Source organism: Gadus chalcogrammus, chromosome 12 (genome assembly GCF_026213295.1).
Source record: "Gadus chalcogrammus isolate NIFS_2021 chromosome 12, NIFS_Gcha_1.0, whole genome shotgun sequence".
Taxonomy (NCBI): domain Eukaryota; kingdom Metazoa; phylum Chordata; class Actinopteri; order Gadiformes; family Gadidae; genus Gadus; species Gadus chalcogrammus.
The window spans coordinates 32,864,963-32,874,770 of NC_079423.1; the positions used below are offsets into that span (position 1 = coordinate 32,864,963).

Consider the following 9,808-nt stretch of genomic DNA (forward strand, 5'->3'; position numbering starts at 1 on the left):
TCTGTCTCTCTCTCTCTCTCTCTCTCTCTCTCTCTCTCTCTCTCTCTCTCTCTCTCTCTCTCTCTCTGTCTCTCTCTCTCTGTCTCATCCAGCATTGAAGCTGAGTGACTATTAGCCGGGACCCTCGTTAACCCTCTGATGGAGCTCAGCCGTCCTATTCCTCCTCTCACTACTTCCTCCTCTCACGTCTTGTCTCTCCCTCTCTCTCCGTTTATTGTCTCTCCCTCTCTCACTGAGTCTTGTCGCTCTCTCTCTGAGTCTTGTCGCTCTCTCTCTGAGTCTTGTCTCTCCCTCTCTCACTGAGTCTTGTCTCTCCCTCTCTCACTGAGTCTTGTCTCTTCTCCTCTCTCACTGAGTCTTGTCTCTCCCTCTCACTGGGTCTTGTCTCTCCCTCTCTCACTGGGTCTTGTCTCTCCCTCTCTCACTGGGTCTTGTCTCTCCCTCTCTCACTGGGTCTTGTCTCTCCCTCTCACTGGGTCTTGTCTCTCCCTCTCTCACTGGGTCTTGTCTCTCCCTCTCTCACTGAGCCTTGTCTCTCCCTCTCACTGAGTCTTGTCTCTCCTTCTCACTGGGTCTTGTCTCTCCCTCTCACTGGGTCTTGTCTCTCCCTCTCTCACTGGGTCTTGTCTCTCCCTCTCTCACTGAGTCTTGTCTCTCCCTCTCTCACTGAGTCTTGTCTCTCCCTCTCACTGGGTCTTGTCTCTCCCTCTCTCACTGGGTCTTGTCTCTCCCTCTCTCACTGAGTCTCTCCCTCTCCCACTGGGTCTTGTCTCTCCCTCTCTCACTGCGTCTTGTCTCTCCCTCTCTCACTGAGTCTTGTCTCTTCTCCTCTCTCACTGAGTCTTGTCTCTCCCTCTCACTGGGTCTTGTCTCTCCCTCTCTCACTGGGTCTTGTCTCTCCCTCTCTCACTGGGTCTTGTCTCTCCCTCTCACTGGGTCTTGTCTCTCCCTCTCTCACTGGGTCTTGTCTCTCCCTCTCTCACTGAGCCTTGTCTCTCCCTCTCACTGAGTCTTGTCTCTCCTTCTCACTGGGTCTTGTCTCTCCCTCTCACTGGGTCTTGTCTCTCCCTCTCTCACTGGGTCTTGTCTCTCCCTCTCTCACTGAGTCTTGTCTCTCCCTCTCTCACTGAGTCTTGTCTCTCCCTCTCACTGGGTCTTGTCTCTCCCTCTCTCACTGGGTCTTGTCTCTCCCTCTCTCACTGAGTCTCTCCCTCTCCCACTGGGTCTTGTCTCTCCCTCTCTCACTGCGTCTTGTCTCTCCCTCTCTCACTGCGTCTTGTCTCTCCCTCTCTCACTGCGTCTTGTCTCTCCCTCTCACTGAGTCTTGTCTCTCCTTCTCACTGGGTCGTGTCTCTCCCTCTCACTGGGTCTTGTCTCTCCCTCTCTCACTGAGTCTTGTCTCTCCCTCTCACTGGGTCTTGTCTCTCCCTCTCTCACTGGGTCTTGTCTCTCCCTCTCTCACTGGGTCTTGTATCTCCCTCTCTCACTGAGCCTTGTCTCTCCCTCTCACTGAGTCTTGTCTCTCCTTCTCACTGGGTCTTGTCTCTCCCTCTCTCACTGAGTCTTGTCTCTCCCTCTCTCACTGAGTCTTGTCTCTCCCTCTCACTGGGTCTTGTCTCTCCCTCTCTCACTCCCTCTCTCACTGGGTCTTGTCTCTCCCTCTCTCACTGGGTCTTGTCTCTCCCTCTCACTGGGTCTTGTCTCTCCTCAGGTTGAGCTCCACTGCCTCGGGCTCTGACAGTCTGTTCGGACCCCCGCTGGACTCCGCCTTCAGGTCCAGGTCGTTGGCCGGCCGGGAGCCGCTGAGGGAGCAGGGCGCCTTCGGGGCCTCTGAGTGTAGGCAGCGTCTGCTCTGATGTCCGTTGGTCTCTGGTTACTTTGTGTGGGGGGGTGAACTAAAGGTGTGGCCAGATAACCTCATGATGATAAACCCTTTGATGAGGGGTTTGGTACTCATCTGGTCTCTCCGTTGTGTCTCCAGACGGGGCCTTCTCGTCGGACTCCTCCTCCCCAGAGAACGTGGAGGACTCTGGGCTGGACTCGCCGTCCCACCAGCCCCTGGGGCCGTCCCCGGAGCCCGTGGGCTGGGTGGCGTGGCCCCACAGTGCCCCCTACAGCAAGGAGGCCGCCCAGCAGAGCCTGGGCCGGCCCGCTGACCCCTTCCTGTCCGCCTTCCGGGACCCCTCCCCGGGGCGCGGCCCCCAGGACGGGCCCCAGGAGGCGTGGCCGGCCCCGCCCCGCTCCCCCTGGGGCCCGCCGGACCCGGACCCCCCCGCCGCCCGCCTCCCCGCCTTCGCCCAGAGCACGCCGCCGCCGGCCGCGCCGTGGGGCGCCGTCCCGGCGGGGGACCCCTTCCTGACGGCCTTCGAGAAGACGGTTGCCGCGGAGACGGCGCCCTCGCCCAGCGCCTGGCCCGCCCCGCCCCAGGAGGGGCGGGGTCCGAGGGAGGGGCGCGGGGACCCCTTCTCCGTCTCCCTCGGCGCCAACAAGACTCTGCCCCTCCCCTCCTCCTCCTCCAGGACCTCCTCCAATCACAGAGGGCGAGAGAGGAGGCGGGACCGGAGCATGCCGCCCCCGACGACCTCAGACGACCCGTTCGCCATCACGATGATCGGCAGCCCGACGCACCAGTCCTCTCTGGCCTCCCCGGCCCCGCCCCCGGCCCCGCCCCCCAGCGGCCGGCTAGCCGCTAGCGTTAGCGCCGGGTGCCTGTCGGTAGCGCCGCCGCGGAAGGAGCTGCTCAGCTGGAACTCGGTCCACAACCCCTTCAGCGACGGCCCCCCGCCGACCCCGCCCCCGCAGGAGGAGGGAGGAAGAGGAGAGGGAGGAAGAGGACGGGGGGCGGAGAGGAGGAAGCAGCGCTCCTCCGACGGGGAGCCGCGGCGCAACGCCCCGCCCCTCACGCGCCACTCGGGGCCGCAGGAGGACCTGTGCTTCTCCACGGACAAGGACCAGGACTGCCTGGAGCTCAGCGGGCCGCCGGCCGCGGCCAGGGCCCCCCAGCAGGGTGGGGTCACACTCACAACACCTTAATCTGGTCTCCAACGGCAACCAGCAGTAGAGCTGCTGTTGTGAAGTGCTTGAGGGCTGGTTACCAGCCTTCACATGCTCCTCATGCTTCCAAGTGTTAACATGTGTGTTGTGTTCATATGTGTGCGTTGTGTTAACATGTGTGTTGTGTTAACATGTGCGTTGTGTTAACATGTGTGTTGTGTTCGTATGTGTGTGTTGTGTTCATATGTGTGCGTTGTGTTAATATGTGTGTGCTGTTGTTCACACAGGCCCCCCGTCGGTCTTCAGACAGGACAGCGCTGAGCTGCTGGCCGCCGCCCCCCCCCAGCCCTCCCGCTCCAAGAGGCTGTCGGGCCGGGCCCCCGGCTCTGAAAGGGTAAGGACCATTACGGAGCCAGGGCGGCCATTACGGAGCCAGGGCGGCCATTACGGAGCCAGGGCGGCCATTACGGAGCCAGGGCGGCCATTATGGAGCCAGGACGGCCATTACGCAGCCAGGGCGGCCATTACGCAGCCAGGGCGGCCATTACGCAGCCAGGGCGGCCATTACGGAGCCAGGACGGCCATTACGGAGCCAGGGCGGCCATTACGGAGCCAGGGCGGCCATTACGGAGCCAGGACCTTTTATAACCTTTTATACACATGTTCATCATACAAAGAATGTATAAACATAGGACCTCATCTGATGTTACCAACATTACACTGGTCCAAAGCCAAGGCTCCGCCCTCTGGCTCCGCCCTCTGGCTCCGCCCTCTGGCTCCGCCCTCTGGCTCCTCCCTCTGGCTCCTCCCTCTGGCTCACTACAGTGTGTGCGTGTTCTGGAGCTTGTTGATGTATTCTTTGTGTTGTTGTTGTGCGTCTCAGTCCCGGTCGCTGTGCTCGTCGCCCCTGCCGGACCCCAGCCCCCCCTCCTCCTCCTCCTCCAGCCCCAGTGAGTGGGGGTCCCAGGCCAGGGAGGAGTGGGGGTCCAAGAATCGAGACGTCTCGCCGCTGCCCTATCTGCACCAGGAGCACCCCCCCAGACACTGTGAGTCCCCCCCCCCCCCGACACTGTGAGTCGTCCCCCCCCCCCCCGACACTGTGAGTCGTCCCCCCCCCCCAGACACTGTGAGTCCCCCCCCCCCCGACACTGTGAGTCGTCGTCCCCCCCCCCCCGACACTGTGAGTCGTCGTCCGTCCCCCCGACACGTGAGTCGTCGTCGTCCCCCCGACACTGTGAGTCGTCGTCGTCGTCCCGACACTGTGAGTCCCCGTCCCCCCCCCGACACTGTGAGTCCCCCGCCCCCCCCCAGTGTTATATTTATGTATTGATGTCATAATGTATCAGTCCTGTGTAACGACCTGCTCCCGCCGTCCTTCCCCTAGTGCACCTGTCACGAGGCCCCAGCCCCATCTCGCTGAGCCCCCAGGACGCCTGGCCCGTGGCCGCCGCCATCACCGAGTACATCAACGCCTACTTTAAGGGCGGGCAGCACAACCGGTACGTCAACCTCCACTGTGAAGAACACTGAAGCCATCTTAAAGGGGCGGAGTGTAGGGCAGTCTTAAAGGGGCGGAGTGTAGGGCAGTCTTAAAGGGGCGGAGTGTAGGGCAGTCTTAAAGGGGCGGAGTGTAGGGCAGTCTTAAAGGGGCGGAGTGTAGGACAGTCTTAAAGGGGCGGAGTGTAGGGCGGTCTTAAAGGGGCGGAGCGTAGGGCGGTCTTAAAAGGGGCGGAGCGTAGGGCGGTCTTAAAGGGGCGGAGTGTAGGGCAGTCTTAAAGGGGCGGAGCGTTGGGCAGTCTTAAAGGGGCGGAGCGTTGGGCAGTCTTAAAGGGGCGGAGCGTAGGGCAGTCTTAAAGGGGCGGAGTGTAGGGCAGTCTTAAAGGGGCGGAGTGTAGGGCAGTCTTAAAGGGGCGGAGTGTAGGGCAGTCTTAAAGGGGCGGAGCGTAGGACAGTCTTAAAGGGGCGGACAATGATGGCCCGGCCCTGATCAATGATCTGATGGCCCGGCCCTGATCAATGATCTGATGGCCCGGCCCTGATCAATGATCTGATGGCCCGGCCCTGATCAATGATCTGATGGCCCGGCCCTGATCAATGATCTGATGGCCCGGCCCTGATCAATGATCTGATGGCCCGGCCCTGATCAATGATCTGATGGCCCGGCCCTGATCAATGATCTGATGGCCCGGCCCTGATCAATGATCTGATCTGTTCTGTTTTGAGACGAGCACGATGACCTCCACTATGTAGATATCACCAGCTGGGAGTGGTCCTACAGTGGATCTGATCAGCCTGAATGAGTTCCCAGTAATACCAGTGATCACTGACCGTGTTCCACTGGTTCTCTGCTCAGCTGTCTGGTGAAGATCACCGGCGACCTCACCATGTCCTTCCCCGCCGGATTCACGCGCATCTTCACAGCCAATCCCAACACTCCTGTACTCAGCTTCCGATTGGTCAACATCTCCAGGGTGGACCACTTCCTACCCAATCAGAAGCTGCTCTACAGGTACATCGGTGACCCTTTTAGACCAATCGGGGCTCTCCTCCCTGACGGGAGGGAGGGAGGGAGGGAGGGAGGGAGGGAGGGCGGGCGGCAGGCTGTGTTTCAGTTGATCTCTCTTCAGAGGTCCTGACTAGAGCCTACAGCACTTTGTTTGTGTGTGTGTGTGTGTGTGTGTGTGTGTGTGTGTGTGTGTGTGTGTGTGTGTGTGTGTGTGTGTGTGTGTGTGTGTGTGTGTGTGTGTGTGTGTGTGTGTGTGTCAGTGACCCCTCCCAGAGCGACCCTGACTCCAGGGACCTGTGGTTCAACATGTCGGCTCTGGAGCAGCACCTGAAGCGCGAGGCGGAGCTGAACCCCGGGGCGTCGTACTACAACGTGGGCCTGCTCAAGTACCAGGTCAGAGGAGCACCTGATCTACCCTACACCATCTAGAACTACCCTATACCATCTATAACTATTACTACCCTATACCATCTATAACTATAACTACCCTTTACCATCTATAACTATTAGGGTTGCACCGAAATGAAAATTCTTGTCCAAAAGCCGAAACCGAATACCGAATGTGGCTTTTCCATTTTTTCATTCATTTAGCTTTAATTTTTCACCATTTCATAAATCAAACAATTAAATGTCCTTTATAAACTTTTTTGTCTTGCTTTTCAATAAAAAAAATCAATGACAAATTCGATACAAAATATTTATTTAATAATGAACGTTTTCTAACATTCCAGCAGACCTTAAAGCAAGAATTTAAGAACAATGAACCTTTTAAATAAATTAGTAAAAGATTTTTTTTCTTTTTTCTTTTTTTTTTTTAAATGTTTGTTGTGTTTTTCTTTTTTCTTTTTACTCCTCCGGCCGAAGCCGAAAATACTTTTTTGGGCCATTTTCGGCCAAACTTTTTCGGTGGCCTAATTCGGTGCATCCCTAATAACTATCACTAATTCTATGAGGGGTTTCTACAGGTGACCATCTGATGCCATCTGAAGTGGTTCTACATCCCATAGGGTCGGCTCCTATAGAATCAGAGGGTCCCATCGGACAGCATCTCGTTGTACCGTGTGCTCCCTCTGGTCCCACCTGTTGTACCGTGTGCTCCCTCTGGTCCCACCTCTTGTACCGTGTGCTCCCTCTGGTCCTACCTGTTGTACCGTGTGCTCCCTCTGGTCCCACCTGTTGTACCGTGTGCTCCCTCTGGTCCCACCTCTTGTATCGTGTGCTCCCTCTGGTCCCACCTCTTGTATCGTGTGCTCCCTCTGGTCCCACCTCTTGTACCGTGTGCTCCCTCTGGTCCCACCTCTTGTACCGTGTGCTCCCTCTGGTCCCACCTCTTGTACCGTGTGCTCCCTCTGGTCCCACCTGTTGTACCGTGTGCTCCCTCTGGTCCTACCTGTTGTACCGTGTGCTCCCTCTGGTCCCACCTCTTGTACCGTGTGCTCCCTCTGGTCCCACCTCTTGTACCGTGTGCTCCCTCTGGTCCCACCTCTTGTACCGTGTGCTCCCTCTGGTCCCACCTGTTGTACCGTGTGCTCCCTCTGGTCCCACCTGTACCGTGTGCTCCCTCTGGTCCCACCTGTTGTACCGTGTGCTCCCTCTGGTCCCACCTGTACCGTGTGCTCCCTCTGGTCCCACCTCTTGTACCGTGTGCTCCCTCTGGTCCCACCTGTACCGTGTGCTCCCTCTGGTCCCACCTCTTGTACCGTGTGCTCCCTCTGGCCCCAGGTGTCGTCCCAGGACCCGGGGCGCGCCCCCCTCCTGCTGTCGGCCGAGTGCCAGCGCAGCGGGACGGTGACGCGCGTGTCCCTGGACTACCACTGCTGCCCGGCCACCGCGCCCTCCACCCAGCTCAACGCCGTGCAGGTGCTGCTGGGGCTGGAGCCCGGGGACACGGACCTGCAGTGCCAGCCGCCCGCCACCTGGTAAGGAGCGCCGCCCTGGTTCCAGCGCCGCCCTGGTTCCAGTGCCCTGGTTCCAGTGCCCTGGTTCCAGTGCCGCCCTGGTTCCAGCGCCCTGGTTCCAGCTTCCTGGTTCCAGCGCCCTGGTTCCAGTGCCCTGGTTCCAGTGCCGCCCTGATTCCAGTGCCCTGGTTCCAGTGCCGCCCTGGTTCCAGTGCCCTGGTTCCAGTGCCGCCCTGGTTCCAGCGCCGCCCTGGTTCCAGTGCCGCCCTGGTTCCAGTGCCCTGGTTCCAGTGCCGCCCTGGTTCCAGTGCCGCCCTGGTTCCAGCGCCGCCCTGGTTCCAGCGCCGCCCTGGTTCCAGCGCCGCCCTGGTTCCAGCGCCGCCCTGGTTCCAGCGCTGCCCTGGGAGCACAGCCTCACACTGGTAGTTGCACACTGTTATCTGGTACTGGTACTGGTGGTGGTTAGTGAGGTCCCCCCTTCACTGTAAAGCGTCTTTGAGTGTCTAGAAAAGCGCTATATAAATCCAATCCATTATTATTATTACCTCACACTGTGGTGCAGTGAAGGGCTGATTATGGTTCCACGTTCACGCAATGCGTCGACCACGCAGACGCTTCCACGCAGCCGTGAACCTTGATGGTTCTGCGTCAGGCTTCAGCGGACCAATCACGGCCCTTGAGGCCGCGTCGCCTCAACGGAAGGTGAACGTTTTTGGGAGGTGCACATCAGACCCTTGCGGTGGACGCAAGGGCGTAGGGGTCCGTAACCCTCTCTCTAGGGGTCCGTAACCCTCTCTGTAGGGGTCCGTAACCCTCTCTGTAGGGGTCCGTAACCCTCTCGTGTTGCGTGGGCATGGGACCACAACCAGTCCTTTAGACTGTAGTGCCACCAAACTGGTAGTTACAGACACACAACACCTACTGGTACATGAAGAGATATGTGTGGCATTGTATGTAGTTCTAAGTATGTTCTTTCACGCCTTTTAAAGGGTGGTGGGATAAAGAGAAGACTGGGGGGGGATGAAGGGGTTAGGCAGAGCAGCACCTCTGGGATATCAGGGAGGCGCTCCCTCTCCTCACCGTCTCCGGTTTGTTGACCTCTGCAGGAACGCTGAGGAGAGACGTCTGCTGTGGAAGTTATCCAACCTCTCCCCCACCAACCACAGCAAAGGTCAGAGCCAACTCCTAGAGCCGCTGTCTTCCGCTCGCTCACTGGCGTCATGGGATCTGAAGTCTGTGGTTTGGCGTGGTTTCACTTCAAATGACTTTGGCTCATAATCTCCACAAATTGTTGTAAATGTATCCATTGAATGTATTATTGCCTTTTGCTCGTTCGGACAGTGGATTGGTTGTGAATAACAGAAGCTCTAAAACAACGACCAGAGCGTCCTTCTGCCCATGACCAGAGCATTAGCATTAGCATTAACATTAACATTAGCAACATCAGCACTGCGGTGCGACGGATTCAGACATGTTTTTGAAGCTAACAATATTTTATTATCGCCGTCTGTGGTGGCAAAGTTGTTTACCACTGGGTGTACAAAGCGCTGGCCTTCAGGGCTGTGATGCACAACTAATTAAATATCCAAAGTACTTCGGAAGACGTCTGCAGTTACTGATCCAATGAGGGAAAATGAAATGCCTCGTAGGTAAACCAGTTCTCTTGTCGTCTTGCTGGAAGGCTCTGCATTACATTTCGTTATCTGTGCGTGTGTGCGTGTGCGTGTGCAGGCTCGGGGACCCTGTGTGCCAGCTGGCAGTGCCTGGAGGTCCCCCGCAGGCCGCCCCCCCACCTGGCGGTGCAGTTCGTGGGCTCCGGCGCCTCTCTCTCGGGGATGGACGTGGAGCTGGTGGGGAGCCGCTACCGCATGTCTCTGGTCAAGAAGAGGTTTGCAACAGGTGGGCGTGGCCGCCGGCCTCAGCGATCTGCCCCATCGGTTTATTGTATGCATCACGTGTACTGAACCGCCATTTACACTGACTGCAAATGTGTTGTTATGAGAAAGCAGGTTATTAGTATACTAAGTCTGCATTTTTGGACTCATTCATTTCTTTTCTCTCCACTTTTGACAGGAAAATACATGGCAGGCTGCTCCCTGTGAGACGCAGCGATCCATCAGAACATGTTTATAGACGGCAGGTTCCCCATGGACCGCTGTCAGAGGAACAATACTGGACATTCAGCCAATTGAAGTGGGGGGGGGGGGGGGGGGGGGGGGGGGGGGGGTGGTTGAATGCAAGGGGGGCTTTACTGAGAAGGTATCACTGATAGGAAACGAGCAGAACTCAGCAGAACTCCCAGCCCTGCGGTACAATGTGCACTTACTTCTGACTGACGTATGTGGACCAAGTTTATATTGTTTCCTTGTTGAATTAGTCTGGCCCAGCAAGTGCACCCTCCTCCTGGTCC

The 9,808-nt window shown here is 57.9% G+C and overlaps 1 protein-coding gene across 1 annotated transcript in view; it reads left to right on the plus strand.

The window, feature by feature from the left end:
• Positions 1–9,575, plus strand: part of fcho1 (FCH and mu domain containing endocytic adaptor 1) — a 38,679-nt gene extending 29,104 nt beyond the window's left edge. The window contains exons 17-27 of the mRNA XM_056604429.1: positions 1,712–1,836; positions 1,982–3,007; positions 3,282–3,388; positions 3,878–4,040; positions 4,379–4,493; positions 5,348–5,503; positions 5,761–5,893; positions 7,223–7,419; positions 8,505–8,569; positions 9,130–9,297; positions 9,472–9,575. Of these exons, the coding sequence (XP_056460404.1) occupies positions 1,712–1,836; positions 1,982–3,007; positions 3,282–3,388; positions 3,878–4,040; positions 4,379–4,493; positions 5,348–5,503; positions 5,761–5,893; positions 7,223–7,419; positions 8,505–8,569; positions 9,130–9,297; positions 9,472–9,500 (2,284 nt within the window). The 3' untranslated portion in view covers positions 9,501–9,575. The remainder of the gene's footprint in view (positions 1–1,711; positions 1,837–1,981; positions 3,008–3,281; positions 3,389–3,877; positions 4,041–4,378; positions 4,494–5,347; positions 5,504–5,760; positions 5,894–7,222; positions 7,420–8,504; positions 8,570–9,129; positions 9,298–9,471) is intronic.
• The last annotated feature ends 233 nt before the right edge of the window (positions 9,576–9,808 follow it).